The sequence below is a fragment of the Prionailurus bengalensis genome, chromosome C1 (assembly GCF_016509475.1).
Source record: "Prionailurus bengalensis isolate Pbe53 chromosome C1, Fcat_Pben_1.1_paternal_pri, whole genome shotgun sequence".
NCBI classification, from domain to species: domain Eukaryota; kingdom Metazoa; phylum Chordata; class Mammalia; order Carnivora; family Felidae; genus Prionailurus; species Prionailurus bengalensis.
In genome coordinates this window covers 158,613,516-158,634,771 of record NC_057345.1, presented here as the reverse complement: position 1 = coordinate 158,634,771, position 21,256 = coordinate 158,613,516, and the positions used below count along the sequence as shown (strand labels likewise).

At 41.4% G+C, this 21,256-nt stretch overlaps 1 protein-coding gene across 7 annotated transcripts in view; it reads right to left on the bottom strand.

Annotated features, from left to right (window-relative positions):
• Window positions 1-3,960: 3,960 nt before the first annotated feature.
• The window catches only part of NOSTRIN (nitric oxide synthase trafficking), a 58,985-nt gene continuing 41,689 nt past the window's right edge, over window positions 3,961-21,256 (bottom strand). For 5 of the 7 annotated variants that reach the window (XM_043576958.1, XM_043576960.1, XM_043576961.1 and 2 more), the window contains 8 exons: window positions 17,837-17,935; window positions 17,616-17,741; window positions 13,877-13,985; window positions 12,929-13,017; window positions 9,722-9,847; window positions 8,702-8,801; window positions 7,526-7,615; window positions 3,961-4,181 (listed from right to left, as the gene is read on the bottom strand). In XM_043576958.1, the coding sequence (XP_043432893.1) occupies window positions 4,045-4,181; window positions 7,526-7,615; window positions 8,702-8,801; window positions 9,722-9,847; window positions 12,929-13,017; window positions 13,877-13,985; window positions 17,616-17,741; window positions 17,837-17,935 (876 nt within the window). In that variant the 3' untranslated portion in view covers window positions 3,961-4,044. Of the gene's footprint in view, window positions 4,182-5,955; window positions 6,033-7,525; window positions 7,616-8,701; window positions 8,802-9,721; window positions 9,848-12,928; window positions 13,018-13,876; window positions 13,986-17,615; window positions 17,742-17,836; window positions 17,936-21,256 lie in introns of those variants that run through there. The other 2 variants (XM_043576959.1, XM_043576963.1) reach the window with 2 other exon arrangements.

Genomic DNA, 21,256 nt, shown 5'->3' with positions numbered 1-21,256 from the left:
TGTGAGATGATAAAATGCCTACCTGATGAGATAGTGAGATAGATGACATAGGCATTGGTGGCATAGTGTTGTTAAGCTACTATTGACTTTTGATCATAAGTCAGAAGGAGGATTATCTACTCTTAGACCCTGGGTGGTGGGGTGGGGAGTAAAGGGGAATGGATTGTGAGGGGAGAGCTGTTTGCTTCTCATTCTCTAGTATTAAGATAGGGACCATACCAGGCTTTCTTCTGCTAACAAGAATATCAAGTAAGTGGCTGAGAAAGAAGAGGAGTCTCTTGTGAGGGGGTGTAATGTAGTCCAAAGTGTTCCTTCTTCCCTGGGCCAAGAGTGAGCATGTGACAGAAGAGGAAAAAGGAGCAGCCCTCACAATGGAGAAAGCCTTGTTGGACACAGTCCCCAGCAACACTCATCTTTAAAAACTTATTGGACCAAAAGGAAGGGATATTTCTTTTTTTAGAGCGGCCTTCCTGGGTACGTGGTATTCTCCACTTTCCCCTTCAACAGTGCTCCTTCCGCGGTGCGTCTGTAGTTTAGACACTATTCTCAGGATTCATTCAAGTGAGTCAGTGGTTCTCAAGCTTCAATTTGCACTAGAAACACCTAACCCACAGACGTCAGTGTTTCTGGCCGAGGGTAAAGTATGGGCTGACATTTTGCATTTCTAACTTAGTCCAAGGTTATATCGGTGCTGCCGGTCCCAGCACCGCACTCAGAGAATCGCTGCAGCAAGCACTGAGCCATTTGCCCCAGTGTCAGAAAAACCCAAGTTACAAGCCAGCTGAGACTGAGCTCAGTAACACATTTGCCACCTCATATACGTGGCTAGGCAGGTCCCAGTCCTTTCCAGGCACTCCTTGGTGTGACTCCCTATGTGGTCCCCAGATCTCTATCATTAGTCCTGAGCTGTGGAATCAAGGTCTTTCTCTGGCCAGTTCGGTTTGCTTCCACGCCCAGGTCGGCTTCTCCTTATCCTGTAGCTCCTCCAAGAAAGAGTATTTCACTCGAATTCTGTGCAAGTCTCTTTATTCCAAACTCTGGCCGGTTGGCGGAAGCTGCTTTCCTCCCATTGCCGTGACCCCCGCCCTCCAGGGGGTGGCCACTGGGATGTCCCGCTTAGGCACATTTCCCCAGCTGCAGGCACCCACAGGTCCACCTAGTCTCCCTAAACCGAGCTCCCGGCTAAAGCGCAACCTGGATTCTCTGGCTTGGTGGTTTATTGTCCATGGTGCTTGTGATTGGGAGTGGGAGGCCTGGCATCCTTGGCTCAGCAGGGCTCTGCACTCTGGATCACAGCTTCCCAAAATCTCTGACACTATCCTTGTAGCTCTATCCGAGTAGCTGCACTCCCTCTGCAAAAGATTCCTGCTCTTCTCTGCTGTGTCCCCAACCCTGGTCCAAGTCCCAGTCCAGTCCCACCGGTTTGTAGGCCCCCTGCCCCCACCTCCAAGCATATTCGCCCTGGGATTATACACGCTTCCTGTGTAACACTGCAAAGAACAATAGGACATGTTATTTGATCCTAATTCACTTTTCTTGCTCCAGGCCAGGCTGATTACAACCCCAAGGCCATTAAGATTTTGAGGGAGGAGGGTTTTTTGGGGGGAGGGGAGAACAAAGTTACCCTCTGCTCAAATTACTGATCAGTTAAAGCCTTATAATACTGTGCAATAAAATTTACTTTACCCTAACCTGGATATTACTTTTTGATAGATCGGAAGGCACTTTAAGTGATAAAATTGCTTTTTGTCATTATAAATATTAATTATTATGGGTAATTGAAAATGCAAAAAAAATGAAATTCATAGATCTTTCTGGTTGATAGCATGATAGATGTATCAGTTTGCATTCTACTAGAAAGAAGATAAAGTAGAAAAATGCCTTGTGATGTTTTCAGTGGCTCAGACCCCTACTGCCTATATTTCAGGTTGTTAATGTTGCTAAAAACTTCCTGAGATATGGAACTGAATAGTGTGGTGTAATTATGAAACCCCAATAAAGAGTTTAAAAGTATGAATATTAAAAATTATTTTATTCTGTATGGAAGACTTTTGTACATCATTAATCTTCACAATATACATTTAATTTTTATCTAAATATAAGGGCTACCATTCCTACCTGTCCAATCGGAAAATTCTTGCCCAACTGAAAGGATATTCAACAAGTCTGTCCTACCCAACTGTATTTGTATATATAGTTTCCCTATAGTATTTCTTTGAGGTTTAAATATTATATAACACAGATGCAAAAAGAATTTTGAGCAACATTACAAAACAGGGAAATCATTTATGTTTTCACAAAGTAAAACTGACTTATGAAGAAAGAGGGGCGTCCTTCTTTGAAAATTGCTTCCAGTGAGTTTCAGGGCCCAACCACCATTATCATCACTTTCTCTACACAAATGATCCATTGTAGGCTGCAGTCAATTGCCACACAATTTTTTATACATCAAGGCTTAATGGAAAGAAGTAAGATGAAGAGGAAATATAAATTCAAATTTTCTGTTCATGGTCTAATGGCCTATTATTCAGCTAACTTTCTACATGTAGAAAGCCTTCATTAGTACACCATTAAGGGTGACATTAAAACTTCTGATCTGCTCTTCTAGGCTGTAAGTTATGTCTCACATAACAAATTTTACTTGTGCTCCTTCAGGTCTGGTATCTCTATCTATAAATATCTCTATGTGTTCATTATATCCTGCTATAGGAGTGCAGTGGTGCAGAGTATAAAAAACATAGGTACCTTGGTTTGAAAAGTTCCTTTTTGAAAGTGCAAAATTTAATTAAAAGTAAAGATGTAGGTGGCAGGACAGTAATGGAATGGATTTTAATTACTCTAATGTCAGACTATTAGGCACAATAGTAAACATGCCCAGATGTTTCTATTAACACCAGGACCTTCCACTCAATAGAGTGTGATCTCCAGGCTGACTTAGGTCATTTTCTGAAAGATGCTGCTGAACCACTTCTCTCCATTTTAAAATGTTCCCCTTGGGAAGAATTTGAGGCCTACCCTGTCTCATCCCCAACCTTTACCCATTAGAGGGCATTTGAGGAAGGAACATAAAACTGCTTCTCTCTAAATATTCCATTTTAACCGTAAATGTTGATTTCCAGAACTTTCCATCCAGAGAGACTCATTAGCGTTTTAAGGTTCCTTTCACTAGGAAGCTGCTGAGGATATTCTCTTCACACTGACTAATTGGGAAGTGCGAGTTTCATACCTCTAAATTGGTATATGAAGTTTCCAAATGGACAAGGAGGCAAGAGTTTTCAGGCACTGTCTCCTTCCTAACCCTTTCCTATCCACCTTGCTCTCGCTTTCAGATTCCAAACCATCTCTGGCTCACACCTGACCTCACTTCTAATAGAAGTTCTGGTTGTGCATAGAAGGTTTACAAGAAGCCACTACATCAGAAGGTTGGCTCAGGATGGGGCTCCATTCTACACTGAGCTTCACCTAGTATCCAGACCTCTTGTCTAGCATCCCCTCTCCTGATCATAGGGACTCTTGGCCTCAGCTCCTGATTCTTTATTCTACCCTCTCCTAACCTGGGCCTATCTCCCAGGGGTCTTATCTGCCAGGGCTCTGCTGAACTCTTCTTCTCAGACTTAATCTGGTCTTCCTTGTCTCCCAGACACTGCCTGACCCCTCACAGGCCTGCTCTGGCCTGTTGGCACACGATCCAGATGAAAAAGACATCTAAGTCCTAATCTCTGCAGCACTACCAGAAAACTATGTGACTTCAGGCAAGTGGCTGAATGATCTGAGCTCTATCTCTCTGTGTGTGACACCAGGGGCTGTGTTGGGGCATCTCTAGGGTCTCCTAGGATTCGAAAACTCTAGGAACTGCAGGGTCTCTTTCTTTTCTCCCTTTGCTCTCCATCTTCTAACTCTGTTTCAGGCAAATAAGCAGGAGTGCAAAGTGCCATGACACACAGGGAGGACACCGTTACCTATTTGTAAAGATTACAGCATTTATCTTTATTTGCACTGCATTGTGAAGTTTACGGACTAAGGCGGCGTGTTCGGAATCTTGTCTTACGTCTGCGTAGCCGGGTTCCCAGCATTTGAAGGGAGCTCCTCCACATAAGCGGCAGGAAAATGACCCCTTTTTCCGTTCAAAGAACCAAACCACCATCCTTCTTCTTCTTTCTTGTATATAGTCACAATGTCGCCTGTAAAAATGCACATTTAGTTAGACAAACAGGTCTCTGCCATTTAAGCACAAGCCTGAATCCAGTTGGTAAAACAATTTTAAGGAGATTGTGCTTTCAAGGAGTTACTTGTTAGCATCAGTCTCTGCATGTGATTTAGGTAAAGCCAAATTTATTGAACACCTCTGTGTGAAGCAGGCATAATGCAGAGAATATTAAAAAGCATAAGATAATGAGTAATCGAAGTTATGCCATAAAATAGTTTCATTAAAAACAAGTGGCATTGGGGCCCCTGGGTGGCTCAGTCGCTTAAGTGTCCGACTTAGCTCAGGTCATGACCTCACAGTTCCCGGGTTCGAGCCCCGCATTAGGCTCTGTGCTGATAGCCTGGAGCCTGGAGCCTGCTTTGGATTCTGTGTCTCCCTCTCTCTTTGCCTCTCCCCTGCTTGCACTGTCTCTCACTCTCTTCTCTCTCTCTCTCTCTCTCAAAAATAAACAAACATCAAAAATTTGAAAAAAAAAAACCCAGAATCATGTTGGATCATATATCCTTCTCATGCTGGATGGCTCACGTCAGATGCAGCTTGTCATCAAACTCTTCTCTTGGTGTCTGTGTGTTAAGGGTTTCTCATGTTGGTGGCCAAGACAGTCTGCTATGGTGACTATTATGTCTCAGCTATCAGACTTTTCTTTAGATCGAGACGGCTTCCCTCCATTACATGTGCCAATTTCACAGTCCAAAGTTCCAACTCATAGCTTGCACAGAAACTTAACTCCCCATTCAGCAATTTTGGTAAGTTTAATAAAATGTCAATTTGAAGACAATACTTTTTATTTTTATTTTATTTTATTTTTTTAATTTTCTTTTTTTTTTTTTTGAACGTTTATTTATTTTTGGGACAGAGAGAGACAGAGCATGAACGGGGGAGGGGCAGAGAGAGAGGGAGACACAGAATCGGAAACGGGCTCCAGGCTCTGAGCCATCAGCCCAGAGCCTGACGTGGGGCTCGAACTCACGGACCGCGAGATCGTGACCTGGCTGAAGTCGGACGCTTAACCGACTGCGCCACCCAGGCGCCCCAAGACAATACTTTTTAAAGCAATGATTCAAATAGAATTCCTAAGAAACACATGGCCCTTCTCTAATTCTCTCTCTTTTAACAAATACTATTCTGATATTAAAAACCCTAAAAGCTTAACCATAGACACCCCCAAATACTCTGGCTAAATCCTTCCCTTGTGAGAAAGAGTCCTTCCTCTCTGGCTGCTTTCTGCACATTAGAGTAGAAACATCCACTTCCTTCGTGATGCAAGAGAGCTCCTTGACCTTGAGCATCATTCTGAGGTCATTTTTTAGTCTTTCTTCCATTCATTTTCTTCCCCAGTGATTTTCTTTCTTAAGCAAAGGAGACTGTCCACATCCACCCCTACTATCTCACCTCACTCATAAATCACTTTTTATTCTTAAAGATCATTCTCAGCCTACATTCTACCTCCAATGAATTCTCTCAAGTCAGCAGACTGACACAGTCCACTAACAGGAATTCAAACAAATAATTTAAAATCTTGTTGCCAGCTTTCTGAAGCCTCCAATGGTTCCTTTTATTTAAAGAACTCATTTATAGGGGTGGCTGGGTGACTCTTAGGTCATGATCTCACAGTCATGAGTTCAAGCCCTACGTTGGGCTCTGTGCTGACAGCTCAGAGCCTGGAACCTGCTTGGGATTCTGTGTCTCCCTCTCTCTCTGCCCGCCCCCTCGTTCACTCTCTCTCTCTCTCTCTCAAAAATAAATAAACATTAAAAAATGTTTTAATAAATAAAGAACCCACTTACGAGATAAAGTATAAGTAGACTTTGCTGCCAACAGAGAACTGAAGACAAAGAAGATAATAAGTTTATTGTGTAACTATGCACCTCAAACTCAGGCCCTGGGGTCTAGGTGGCATCTGGGAAATGTGTTTTTTATTCACATGGAAAGTGGGAATACAGCATTTCATTTACCTACTGCTGTAGGTAACCTTATGATGATGTAATGAAGAACAAAGTGACTTCTCTAACACTTCCAACTTTAGGTAAAGGCAACATTGATTTAAGATGAACAGAGGAGAGGGTCTACTATATTACCCTTTTTCTTATCTTTATTTCTTTCTGAACTAGAAGGAGAAGTAGTCGCTGAAGAAATCTGACCAGCAAACTGAAAAGGAAGCACCCGTTAACCAAGAGCAAAGACATGGTGTCCCTGTTGTATGGCTGCAAAATCCATCACGACTTCCTGTTGGCTCTGGACACCATGTCCTGCTTGCAGGTAAACAGCTCTCTCCTACAACACAACCCTTTCTCACTAACCATTTCATCTCCAGATCTCAGCTTTAACATCCAAATATGGTTGTTCATCGGACACACAAGGAAAGTTGAGGCTAGTGGCTGTTTCTTATTTAATGCTGAGGTCTAGGTAACCTATGACAGCATACCTTTCCATGTTCATCAAAAATCTGTGACACAGAGAAAGGGGTTGTTTCCTTAGATTGGCCATAAAACTCTGTTCTAAGGGATAAGTGGGAGAAACATTAAGCTGGAAGTCCTCTGACCTGGCTTCTAGAATTCGAGCTTACCCTACGCCATGAAAGGAAGTCATTTCACATTCTTGTGTGTTTAGTTTTCTGAAAAGGAAAAAGGTGAGGCTACTCTTCTAGTAACTTTCCATTACTGACATTCTCGCCCAGGTTAGCCCTGTGATAAAAAGCATGACTCTGGGTTTCTGAGATCAAAGCATGTTCTACCACTTCCTGTAACTTTAGCCAAAGTACTTAACATTTCTATGCCTTAGTCTCCTCAACAATAAAATGGGAATAAATAATAATACTTACCTCACAGGGCTTTTATGAACATTAAATGGGACAATGTGCTTGTAGCAATATCTAGCACTCAGTAAACATGGAATAAATGTTAGCTTTTTTTTTTTTTAATTTTTTTTTCAACGTTTATTTATTTTGGGGACAGAGAGAGTCAGAGCATGAACGGGGGAGGGGCAGAGAGAGAGGGAGACACAGAATCGGAAACAGGCTCCAGGCTCTGAGCCATCAGCCCAGAGCCCGACGCGCGGCTCGAACTCACGGACCGCGAGATCGTGACCTGGCTGAAGTCGGACGCTTAACCGACTGCGCCACCCAGGCGCCCCAATGTTAGCTATTTTTACTATGTGACTCTTATTTTCGATGTGCTTTATCTTTATTTTCTAAGAAGGGTCATTATAAACCTGAAATGATTTGATGTTGTAGTAACTTTTAAGGCTGTTGTAACAAGGACAGGAGTTTTAGTCAAATCAAATGGGAAGGCAGTCAAACTATTTGAAAATGATTCTTACCTTTTTCCAAATTTAATTCATCATCTTGTCTGGCTTGGAAAGAATATAAAGCCTTGCAAAGACCACTGCCGAGCTGGGCCACACCAGACGCTGAAAGTTGGATCCAGTAATAATTAGTAACGCTGTGTCAGTAGGCAAGATGAATATGATGGGAAGCTCTTCAATTATTGAATAGTGTGGTGCTGAGCTTAAATATACTGACATCTTCTCAAAGGGAAAGTTTATAATTTCACATAATCTTCGTTCCTGGGTATAGTAACCATTTATGATATACCTACTGTGTATATGGACTATGTATATTATATAATCAAAAACTATATCATAGTACAGAAAATAATGAGTCTGGAGAAAAAACAATAAAGATGACAGTTTAAAGTTGTTTCCCACATGAGCTTGTCATCACCAGTTAGCTAGTATGTGTGGTAGTTGAAGCATATTTTGGAAAACATACACCAGTTTTGCCATTCAGGAATAGATCAGAGCCAGCTAGTGCACGTGTCTGTTACCACCCTCCCTAGGTACTGATGGAACTATTTCTTAACGCGATCGCGAGTCTTTAATACACCAAGTGGACCATAACGTCCTGGGTTTTACTGAAACTCTTTTCACCAACTTCTCATCAAGAAACTTGAGAATCAAGGTTATGGTAACTATAGTTAAACAACAAGGGACAATGATAGGGTGTGTGTGTGTATGTGAGCTTGTATCTGTGTGTTGAAAGGTGAAATGTGGTGGGTGTGAGCTGGCAAATGGCTAATATAAGGCAGCTGAATAAAGGGAGTAGGTAGGGTTGGGATCACCGTGTTTCTCACAGAAAGGACAGGATTTCCATGGAAGTTTGGAGGAGGTAGTGGAGACAGAACTCCTCACAAGGGTTTGAGGTTGAATGTAAGGACAGCAGATGCAGACTGTCTGAATAACACAGATGCCAGTCATCGAAGGTACCTTCTCATATCATATATTTTTTCCTCAACCCTCCACTTTTTGACTTCTTCCCAAATTTTGGATAACATCTGCACAGAAAGCTACAGATACCAACAAATGAATCAGTCCTAACTGAAATGTAAATTTCTTTGAGCTGATATATGCCCAAAGGATTCTGAAAATAAAATGTAAATGTAGCAACGTGCTTTACCAATAGAACCTCCCCCCAGATTATTGTGGGCCTGGGATTACCTGCAGATGAAGCACTCGGGATTCTCTGCCCGCCACAAGATGCCCTGCTCACCTTCATCAGAAAAGGCCGAGATATTTTCACATAACTATGTGTCTGCTGCTGTTTAAATTGTTAAAAAAAAAAAAAGTCATTTTAACAACACTGTCATCAAAAGTATTTATGAGAAGTAACTCTTCCACAGCTGTTTTCCTAAGGAATTTGTTTTTTTAATTTTGGGGGGGAGAGTATAAATGAATTATTCAATAGTTTTAAAAACTCTACCATAAAGCTTTCTTATTTCTAAAGCCTTAATATTTTCAGAATTAGACAATTGCCGCATTTTACACCCTGTGTTTGCAATTCTGACGTGCACCTCAAGGTCAAATAATAACGTTCACAGCATTACTTCTACAAATTCAACTTTAATTGGCTTTAATGCAAGTGAAATTGCCATGACTCAATCTGCCATGATTGAGACCATTTTAGAGCTGAGTTTCATGGAAAAAGTCCCCTTATCACAAGGTGGTTACAGCTCCCCCTTCTGATTGGAAATGGAAAACAGCTGCAAGGTACAGTGACCCACATATATGCACATGCTCATTATCAATCCTTATAATGTATCACCAGGAAAATACACCGGTGTGAATTTTTTAAATTATGCTCACACTTTATCCACGTCATGTACCATGTGAAATGGATGAGACTAGAGTATATCACAAAATCTTACAATTTAGGCACATAGAAATTTTATTCTAGAGGCATGTTCAAAGAATAAAGTTAAGGTATGAGGAAGATGAAGAAGGAATCCACAGAATTATTAGCTCCTCATATTTAGTCCACAATGTATTCATTTGTGATTAACTCTTGTTACTTCACCCAGAAGGAGTAAGACATAAATTTATCTTAAAATTCCACAACTGGGATTTGGGACATGTGGCACATGTAATTCATAATAGCCTTTTTTGCCCCGGTACTATTTGAAGCCACTCCATACAGCAAACCCAGTCAAGAAATTACAACCAAATCTCTTAAATTTTTACCTTTTCTTTCCACCTGAAGATGGAGTTACTGCAGGGATGGTTGGGTTGAGGTCTTTGCTCAAGTTCTGCTAACACTGATGACAGTTTGTAGGAGTTTGCTTGCAAAAGGTCTAGTTTCAAGTTGGTCTGTGGATACATCATTTGGCCATGTGAGTAAATTTCTAGAACATGAGGTACGACTGGATGGGTAAAGGGATATCAGGATAACTTCCAAGATGACAAAGAGGTCTAGAAAGGTACACATTCAACTTCATGCAGATATGCACAGAAAATGCTAAAGGGAGCAAAAAGTGGACACTTTTCAGTATTTTAAAGGAAAGGCTTAGTTGTGAAGTGCACCGCATTCTGGACTCTTCTATACATAGGGTAAACTAGAAACCTTGATAGATATATTACTCAGTATTTTGTGGCAACAAATAGCTTTACTCTGAGCTATTTTCTGCTGAGCAGTGAGAAAGGGAATAATGAGTGTTGATTGCAGAAGGTAGACTTCCAGAGGCCTTGAAGAAAGGATGTTGAACATTGTGCTCAGCATTGTGAACACAACTGAACTTGTATCGATAGAATCCAACTGAAATAGTGTGAGATGGGTTTTGTTGCTGCTGCTGCTGCTGCTGCTATTGTTTTTCTTAAAGAGATCAGGTCTTATATTACCCAACAAGTTTGCAGTAACACTTCTGGACACTGGAAACAATGGTCTGGAGTATCTGAGTATAAAAATACGTGAAGCTAGGGGTATCTGGGTGGCTCAATCAGTTTAGCATCCTGACTTTTGATTTCGTCTCAGGTCATGATCTCACAGTTTGTGAGTTCGAGCCCCACATCAGGCTCCCTGCTGACAGTGCAGAGCCTGCTTGGGATTCTCTGTCTCCTTCTCTCTCTGCCCCTCCCTCGCTTTCTCTGTCTCTGTCACACACACAAATAAATAGATAAACATTTAAAAAAATAAGTGAAGCTAAAGATACGCTCCTAGTTCTGAATTTGACCTCCTGTTCTCCATTTGACCTTGAACTAGAAACTTCGTAATAACTTCTTTGTTAAGCTGTGTTCAGTTAGGGTAAACCAAATAACAGAGTCTAAACATTGGAAGGGGCCTGCTTATCCAATCAATCTCTTCCTGACCATTATTTCTTCCTTTTCCACATATCCAGCAGGGGGATTCCTAACCCTAACATTCTTGCCAAGGGACCACAACACCTCCGGTTGGACTGAACTGAGCTGACCACCTCTGATCGACTGCACTGTGGGACAGGCTTACCTAAGATGAAACCAAAACCCACCGCATATCTTCTACCATTTGACCTAGTCTGCATCTGAGAGCATCATAGGACAAGTCTCCTTCCTCTCCTATGTGGTGCTCCTTCCAGTGTCTGAAGATAGTATCTGTTATAAATATATTCAGTTTCCACAACACTTTCTCCTAGAACATGTGTTATCAACATTCTTCTTCTTTCAAATATGGCACTTGAAGGACCAAGAGGCAATGGATTAGGAAGAATTTAAATGAAACAGAGTTTCCTCCTGCAAGAAACCTTCCCTGGGTAGACTTCATGTTACCCATCGGATGCAGGGTTGTGTAGCCAAGTTACACGGATATTTGCCATTCACTGCTCAAAGGTTCATATTTACTCCATCATAAGCACCATTAATTCAGGAGCCAGACCCTCCCGGACCTTATACCCTCCACTATGTGGATCAGGCCAGCATGTACCCAGATGATCCCAATACATGTTCTGTGCTGGTAATGATGATGACAAAATTCTATGCAAGAACAACCAAAGAAATAAACTTACAACTTAACACCATCAAAAAAACGCTCCATATGACTTTATTTTGGTAAATATTACTTGCATAGAATTAGAAAACCAAATATTTTGCACTATCACAGAAAATGTTCTACAGACTGCTTTATAATTTCACAAAAACTATAGCCATGTGTCACTGCAAATATGTTAGAGCTCTGTTCCCAAGTGAACAGAATTCAGGCCTTTCTTTCCCTAAGAGTATTAGGTTTGTTTTTCCAACAGCATCTCCTCTAAAGGAAGCCTCTGCTAAATAATCGATTAAACTGTACTTGGCTATATCTGTCTCCTTTCACCAAAGAACTACTGAAATTACCTGTTTGGACAGAATTATTAGGTACCTGCTTTCACAAGACAGTTAGGCTAGGTACAAGGTAAGGATAGCTGGCCCAGCTTCCTATATCCTACAAAACATTGCTAAAGATTTTATCGCTTCCTGAATTCTTCTCATATTAACCCCAGTCAACTTCCTATTTCTGTAATCATAGCAGAAAACCTGCATCTAGCACACGTAGCTCATAGCATCTGTTTGCCTTTATTCCTATATAGAATTCACAGCACTTTGCTAACCTCTCTTTCACCTGGGCTCCTCTGAAGCGGCTGCATTGTCCATCACTCCCACAAATGCCTGGGGGCTGCTGAGGTCCAGGCTCTCAGCAAAAAGGCCCAGAGATGCCTCTCTCCCTGCCCTCTCCTGACAGCACCTCCCCTCCCCTCAGACAACCTCAGCCTCTGAAGTTTTTTCCCTTTTTCTCAGGAGCTTTTGCCACACACCCAGACTACCCCCCTCACTCTGTGCCTCACATCTTTCCGCTCCCCTGTTATTTTCAGAAGACCGTGATGTTCGCTGAGGGGTCAGTGGAAAACGGAATCTTCATAGTTACCAGGTTTTCAGCTCTCCTCTGTGCACTGTGCTGACATTTTCTAACCGACACTATATCCTCACAATAACCTTCTGAAGTAGGGACCAATAACCCCATTTTACAGATGAGAAAACTAAAGTCGTCCCAAGTCACTGTAAATGGCAGGGCTGGATCCAGATCCAGACCTTTCTGAATGCGGGCCCTGGTTGTGGGTTTGTGTGTGTGTGTTTAATCACTTTTCCTAACTGGGTTAAAGTACACGTGGTTTTCAGACCTTGATGGAATTATTCTATTTTGGGGAATTCTATTTTAGGCACAATTCTTTTCCAGGAAGGACACTAAAGCAAACATTTCTAAGTTGAATTTTTCCGGATCCCTCAAACTGCTCGTCAAGGAGGTGACTATAGGAGCTCTCTTCCTAGAATGTTGTATGTCATGAGAAAAGAAAGGCAAAGAGAGGTCGAATGGGCCCCGAAAACAAGCATCCTAAAAATAACTCTTTCATCATTAAACCTAGGAAGGTAGAATCTGCAAATATTTACCTCGTCCATTAAGGCCGCTGTGATTCTTTGGCTCTCTGTGTCCAAGAAGGCGGAGTTGCTAGAGTAGGATTTCAGCATTTGTTCCAAACCTAGCAATGAAATGATTCTTTCGGTCACCGCTGTCCATCCTGCCCTGGCGGAACACAGCTGAGAGGGGCCACAGGCAGCGGAGCCTGGGCCCAGAGGTGATACCAGGAGGGCTTCCCAATGGCTGAGGCTCTTTCTGCACGTAGTTGTTACTAAATTTTACTGAACCAGTGGCCTGTACCTTCATTTAATGAAATTTGAGAAATGCTGGAGTTAAAAAAAATCTTGATTATTTTGCAAGATGAGCTTTTGAATCTCCTTGCGGACCCAGTCCGTGGTCCATTCCCAACACTTCCCACAGTGTTAGGCTCTTCCTCACTATGATATTTAGGTTTCTAAACATTTCACTCCCTCGGATTTCCTGACAGGGATTACATTTCAACGTGTCGCTCTGGTCCACATAAGATAAGCTCCACATTCCAGAATCACAAGTGTGGGGTCGTTTTTATTATCCGTATCCCTTTAGAGCTGCTTCACATTCTGACATACCTAGCTTCGTCATTTGGAAGGATAGTTTAAAAAGAAACAAACAAGAAAACCAAAAGCTGTGTGCACAGGTTTACCACGTTTTCAACCAAGCAAATTGTCCCTCATTCCAGCCATTTCAGAAACACAGCAATATGCTGCATTTCTGGAAATGGTGACATAGCTCTCTCAAATAGACCAAAGTGTCATTTCCAGCCTGTTTGTGCTCTCCTGTCTTCTTTCCCATTGTTCTTTATTCAGACAAATTAGGTTTGACATAGGATTCTTTAAATGAGATGGTCCCTGCCCCAGTCTGCAAAAGTGGAATCACCCTAACTCTGAAGGAACCCTCCAAGTAGAACACTTATCAGGCCACTCACAGATACAATTACACACCTGCCCGGTCTCTTGAGGCTTTTTCGATATCTTTTTGCAGTCTCAACAGTTTGGATTTTATTGAAGACTCTTGTCGCTCTTTATTCATTGCATTGTTAAGATCTTCTTCCTTTAGGGGGAGAAGATGATGCTTAACAATTTAAGGAGAAAAAAGTAAGGGTTGCTCCCCCTGGCTATACTGATACTTTCACTGATAACTGTATTTAATATTAACTGGACAGGGGAAAAAGAGTCAAAAAATAAATAAATAAAAGCAGGATAACCTTTGGTTTTATACGGATTGTTCTACTTGTTCTAGGCCTGCTTACTATGAAAACATCTTGTCCACAGCTTGTCAGTACATAGCCGAGGACTTCCTTAATAGAACACATTATTGTTGAAGGAAGAGCCTTACTATAGTTATTTCATAGTTTCTTGATAAGTAAATTGGTTTTTTGGATACATGTTGCTCTCTATTTGTCTTGGTTCCAGTTAGAGTTCTTTAAACGTCCAATGTAGCATCATGTGTTTACCTTGAACCAGGACTGCCTACGGCGTGGAACAAATATCTGTTGTGTTCTGCTTTCTTGGCCAGCTGCTGGGAACATGTGAGCTCTTCCCAGAATGGGTCTATAATTTAGTCAAGCCTTGAAGCATATCATGAAGAGAGCTAACAATTCAAGGCCACATTCATTCATGAATGGTGCAGACAGGAATGCGTGATTCAGCAAGTGCCAAGGCAAGAAAGTTTCAAGGAGGCTAGAAGACTTCACCAGGATTTTTCAGTCCAGGGAAAAGAAGTCAAAGGGTACCCCGGGTAGGGGAAATGGCTCAAGCCAAAGGATAGAGGGAGGACTGCAAAAAAAAACGTATCAGGAACAATCAACAGACCAGCCATTTGCGTGAGCAGACATAGTGGAAGGAAAATTTGTCTTCGTAGTTTAAGCCAGATTTGGGGGCTGAAGTAGAGATTTTATCCTATAAAATGTGAGAAAGTAATAACAATACCTGAACTTTCACATACATTATTTCAAGATCTAAATGAGGAAAAAAAAGAGGATGTTAGGGTCAGGTGGCGAGGGGCTGAACATGAGTGTAGCAGAGGGACAGGAACCCGTGGAGAAAGAGGGGACACCAATGACTGAAGATGGCACTAAAGGAGTCAGGACTTCTCCAATATGGAAGGAGAAAAACCAGGATCCTGAAAGTTGGTGGAGAGATCATCACAAAGAAAGGGAGGCATGAGAATTTAGAGCAAAGCAAACAGCCATTATAGAAATAATGAGCTCTAGATAAAAATATTTATATATTGTGAATTACATATTATAAAAGTATGTACCTTTATTACATGTGATTCTCACAACAACTCTATGAGGTTGGCTTTATTTCCCCCATTTTACCTGTGACACTCAGAGACATAAATGAAGGCCCAAAGGAAACAGCTTGAAACCCCGCTCCTCTGAGTCCCAGTTCTCTTCCCCATCTGCTCCTACACATGCCTGCCCATGGTGGTCGTCACACCCCACATGAGCCCCAATGGAACGGCATGGCTGCCTGCCTCCAACCCTCAGGACTTCCTTGCTGGAGAAATGCACATCACACTCTGGCTCCCATGCCAGGCTGAGACTTCATTTGGGTTGTTTAGGGACACCTATTGTTTACAAATGTATTTCCAGAGATGGATCACTACTGGATCAACTTGAGGCTAGAATATACTGCTGTCCGTTAACTTTCTTAAATTTGTCCTTCTCTTCCAAAGATTTTGGAAAGAAGATCAATACTGAAGGTGGCCTATGAAACTTCAGATACAATCTTCTGAGCATGGCCTTATGGTAACCTTACAAATATTTTCACACTGGTCACCAGCCCCTCAATATCTGTACTCTTATTGGTCTGTCTTACCCTAGTCCATGTACATTTCTTGGCACTAGATATAAACCAGTCTATACTTACTGCTAATGTCTAGTAAGTCAGAATTTGGGGGTGATTTGCTTTGAGGATATTAAGAAAATCCCGTTTACACATTTGGAGATACAATCCGTTCATTTAGACAACAGATATGTAGTCATCAGCTTTGGTACACAGAAGTTCCATAGAAACCCAAAATTTCCATGGGCGTGGCAATTAAAGATAAACTGTCATGGCTGCCTCCTTACATTTCACTGGAAGCCTAATCAAATATTCAAGGAGAATGACCCTTATTTTATCGACAAGTTATTCAACAGGGGCACTTTTTTTAAGAGAATAACAAAAATACTTTATTGTACGTTTCCCATCTAAGAGGTCACCTATTAAAAAGGATAGAGAAAAAAAAAAGAAGAGCACTTCCCCCATCAAATCTTCCTTTCCACTCCCATTGCTACCTTTGTTACTGCTCTGAGCAGACATTGCTGTTGCTAATTCACTTCACCGTTGCCAGAATAGGAAAAAAAAAAGATTTGATTAAAGAAATAGGTGGCCACTTATGGTTATTTGGAGGATGGGGAGGGAAAAAGCTGGTCAGGCGTCATCTTTGTGCCTAATCTGATGGACTTTCCCCCTCCCTCATCTTTTATTCCCTGCACAGGACTCCTGGGATGTTGACTTCAGCTACACTTTTAATTCTAGAGCAGGACATGACCAGTAGGCTAGTTCCCTATACAGGGAGAAATGAACCTTCCCAGTCTGGACCTTGAAAGTCTGAATGAAATATAGCAGAAGGCACAGGGAGGAGCTATGGGGAATTCTTCCTGCAGATTTTGGTAACTAATGATCAGCTTCTAGAACACTGTAATTAAGGGTAACAAGAGGGGAGCAGAAGACAAAATCTTCGAGGCATGATCCAAGAAGACAAAGAATTTACCCCAAGATAACAAAGAGGTTAGATGATTGATCAGTTTTTAGCAAGTTTCATATAATAGTAGAATCATCCAAATGCTCTCAAAATAAGTTTTTGTAATATGGTTCAAGATTTTCAAAGGCAAAGACCATGAAGAATGTTGATAACGATTCCCACATTTGAGGAGTCATGCCTTTGTATAATCTCCTCCACTTAAATGTGGGCCATACTTATTGACTTGGTTCTAACAAATAGAATACTAAGAGATGTCACTTCTGAGATTAGCTTATGAAGACTAAATTCCATCTTGGACACTCTAGCTCGGTCTCTTTTGGATCACCAGTTCTGGGGGAAGCAGACATTTTGTGACATGTTGTGAACCTCCCATAGGTGGAAAGACCTACATGGCAAGAAGCTGGTATCTCCAGCTACCAGTCGGGAGGGGCCGGAGGCTTGCCATCAGCCACATGAGCTCAGAAGTAGGTTGTCTCTCAGGAGAGCTTTGACATAGCACTCCTGGCTGACACCTTGAGGGTGAAGCCATACCTAGATTCCTGACCCACAGAAACTGTGAGGTAATAAATGCTTGTTTTAACCAGTTATGCTTGGGGATAATTGTTATGCAACAATAGACATCTAATATGATATACAGTGATTATTTACAGATCATGAAACGTGTCTGCCTGGCATTACTCTTCTATAGAAGACTGAGTATAAAGATTCAGTCTGGAATCCCGTTTAACTTTCCTCCCTTCCAAAGAACACCAAAGACATATTTCTGTTGCCCAGTTTGTAAACCACATACTGTTTTTTATTTATGCAGACTATGAAAAAACCAATACTTTCATTTATAATTGATCTCAATTTTTTTTTTCAAAGTGAATCCCTCAATATATGAGTAAGGTGCCCCATTAATGGAACTTCCTTCCATTCCATACTTACAAAGTAATCGGTTAATAGGAAGTCAGATTTATTTTCTGTGGATGAGACTGCAGTTTCTTCCATGAGAGCCTGGATGTCTTTTTCAACATCTATCTTGTTGATGGCACAGTGAATCTGAGTGTGACACTGAAAAGCCAAGAAAGCAGAGCAAGTTTACTGAAGAATGTTTCCTGCCAGTTCTTACCATGCATATCAGAAATAGAGAAATCTTTACTACTCACTGTAGTCAGGGTTTGGCCAAAAACGGAAATATGTTGGGTGTACTGGTTTAAGTTATTGTATAAAAGTTTAATTCTTTCCTTCTCCAGCTCCAGGATGCTCTGAAAAGGATGGAAAATGGTGTGAGACTGGCCCGTTGTTGTGCAAAACTAATGTTACCTACCAAGCACTGACACATCCGAAGAAAGTCTGAATGAACTGTTATGTGAGTGCCTCTTGTTTATGCCACATCCAAGCTGCAGTGGGGGGGAGATTGGTGTATTTCCTGTTTAGTCTTATGTAGGATTGGTTTAACTCACATATGTTCCCCAGGCTGTTTTGGTCCAAAAGGTATATAAGGTGATGTTGTGGATTACCTGACATTCACAAAAAAAAGGGGAGAAAAGGAATAATTTGAAAAGCATCTGTGAGTTCTAGAGAAGGAGAGCGAAGCCCAGTAAAACCCGTATCCATACCTTGGAAGTGCATTTAGACACTAAATATTTTTAGAACTGTTTATAGTACATACAAGGCATTCTGCTAGCCTCTGTGGGGCAGGTGAATTTAAGGAAACTATTGAAAAGAGCAGAGCCCCAAAGTCTGATCAACTCATAATCCTGGCCTAAAATTAGGTCTGGGGGGGGGGGGTCGAAGACCACTGTGTGAAGGTGGGAACATAGCCTTTCCACTTTGTGTGGAATGATAAAAATTCTACTCCTAGAGTCTCGTAACTTTTACCTAGGAAGGGTAAACAAAGGGATGTCACATTTCCCTTGTTGGTCTTAAGATTTTAGAAAAAGTTAGTTATTAGGCTTTTGGCCACTCACTGCTAGCTGGGCTGCTGATTGTTTTGAGGGAGTGCAGGGAAATTCAGCTGCTAGGCATTGTGTGAGAAGGCTGGGCCAGATGGGATTCCTAGACCATGTGGGGGAGGGGGGAGGCTGCTGGGTATGTGCACAGAGGACTTTGGGCTTTGATGGAGGTGGCAGGTGCCCAAGACCACATGCTCATCATCCCATTTTTGTAAGGACAAAGCCTGGGCGTCCCTGCTTTGTTCAGAGGTCAGGTTGGTTGCTCTCACGCCCACCATCCCACCCCACTCACGATAAAGAGGACTCAGCAATAGTCTTTCATGAAGAAGGCTTTGGTCAAATTGGTGGGTAGCATTTCCATAGGAAGTAAGAAGGTCAAGTCCTTCTCAAGGCCTTTGGCAGGGTGGGGGTAGTGCAGGGGGGTGGTCACAAAGATCATTGGGTTCTCCCATCTGCCTCTCTAGGCATATCTATAGGGCCCACTGACCTAATACAGTATGGCGGTCCTTTATATCCCTGTGGTGGATCACATTCACATTCAGTTGTTATTTTATCTATGGTGCATAGTCACTTTAAACTTTTGTAAAAATTTATTTTTTTTTAAATTGTGGTAAAACTTGCATAACATAAAACTTACCATTTTAACCACTTTGGAATTTTTTTTTTTTTGATGTTTATTTGTTTTTGAGACAGAGAGAAACAGAGCGTGAGTGAGGGAGGGAGGGGCAGAGAGAAGGAGACACAGAATCCGAAGCAGGCTCCGGGTTCTGAGCTGTCAGCGCAGAGCTTGACGTGGGGCTCGAACCTACGAGCTGTGAGATCATGACCTGAGCCGAAGTCAGACACTTGACCGACTGAGCCACCCAGGCGCCCCTTAACCACTTTTAAGTGTACACATCAGTGTCATTAAGTACATTCAACATTGTTGTGCGACTATAGTTATCATCCATCTCCAGAACTTTTTTCATCTTGCAAAACTGAAACTCTACCCATTAAGCCAAATTCCCCATACCCCTTTTTCCATACCCCTTGTCAATCATCATTCTACTTTATGTCTTCTATGAATTTGACTACCTTCGGTATCTCACATAAGAGGAATCATATAAATTTTGTCCTTTTGTGTCTGGCTTATTTCACCTAGCATGAAGTCTTCAAGTTTTACCCATGTAGCATGTGACAGAATGGCCTTCCTTTTTAAGGCTGAATAATATTCCATTCTATGTATATTCCATGTTTTGTTTATTGGTATATAGTCATTTTAACACTGCTATTAAATGCAAGTAGTAAAAAGCTCAGGCAGTAACTATGAAAATTTATGCCGATCACATGAAAATTTCAATTCGGTGCCAAGTGTCATGACATTCTTGAAGCAAGAAGCCAGAGCTCTGCTCTTCCATGGCCACTTCTTTATTGAGTCAGAAGCTATACAACTTTTATAAGTCAGTGGGAGAAAAATGCCTTTGTTTCTGTTCTTAGTCTCCTGAGTCTGTCTTCAATACTGTCAGGCACCAGCCATGAAAGTGGTTGTGTGCCCTCAGTTTCCCAGATATAGGATTAAAGACACAGAAAAGTAGCCTATCCAATGTATTGCTTCTTCCAAGGACAGAGATATATGCTTCCTAACCAATCTATAGGACAAATTCTGCTCAGTTGCTTGAACCTCAACTGGAACCATCTTCAATAAGAGACTTTACACCCTAGAGAAAGATTTAGAGAAACACCTGTTCTAGTTTAGCACCATGAACAAAGGACAGGAGAAAAAACAATGTGTTTAAGAACACATTGTATCCTAGTGGGCAGCTGTTTCCTTATTTTGACAAGTGCTGAGCCACTAGCCTCAATTTGAGACTGGAACAACCAGTATCCCTTGGTGGAGATGGTAATGGTTAAGAGATTTTAATTACATTTCAGGGAAATCATTAAAATGATCTATGTTTGCTCATGAAAAGAGGGAGAGATAAATTCCACTGTGCAAAGGGGAAATCCATATCTCATCTAATGAATTATTGCTTTCTATTATCATTTTATTTTTGTATAAAGTGGGTGGCAGAGAAGCAAAATACTCTGAAGCAACTGAAACTGTCCTCCTCTGCTTTTACAATAGTGTGTACGTGGAGAGTATGGTCAGAGTTAGCAGATTTGAAGTCTATCTGTGGCCCAGGCACTGTGAGAATTCATCCTCTTCATTCATTCTTTTTGGTCCTTCTGTCCTGGCCTCCTGGTCTGCACTACCCAAGAAATTTGGACAGATTTCATCTAAATTGCTTTCATAAAACTGATCAAAGAAATATCATGTTCTTTCTAGAGCAAGAACTCTCAAATTTTAGTATGCATAGCAATCACCCAGATGCCTTCCTAAAACCATTCAAAGGTTCTGATTCATCCCATTTAGGGATGATTCCGCTCAGGAATTGGAATTTTAACAAGCATGCTAGCTGCTTTGACACGTTATCTTGGGACTATGAAGGGCCACAAAAAATTTAATTTAAAAATTATTTATAATTCTTCCACCTAGAGATAACCCATTAACATTTTGGTGTATTTCAGTCTATTTAGGTGGCATGTATGTAAGATTTTTTCTTTCTAATTATCTATCAAATTAGTCAAATTGGTACCCTGTTTTTTCACTTA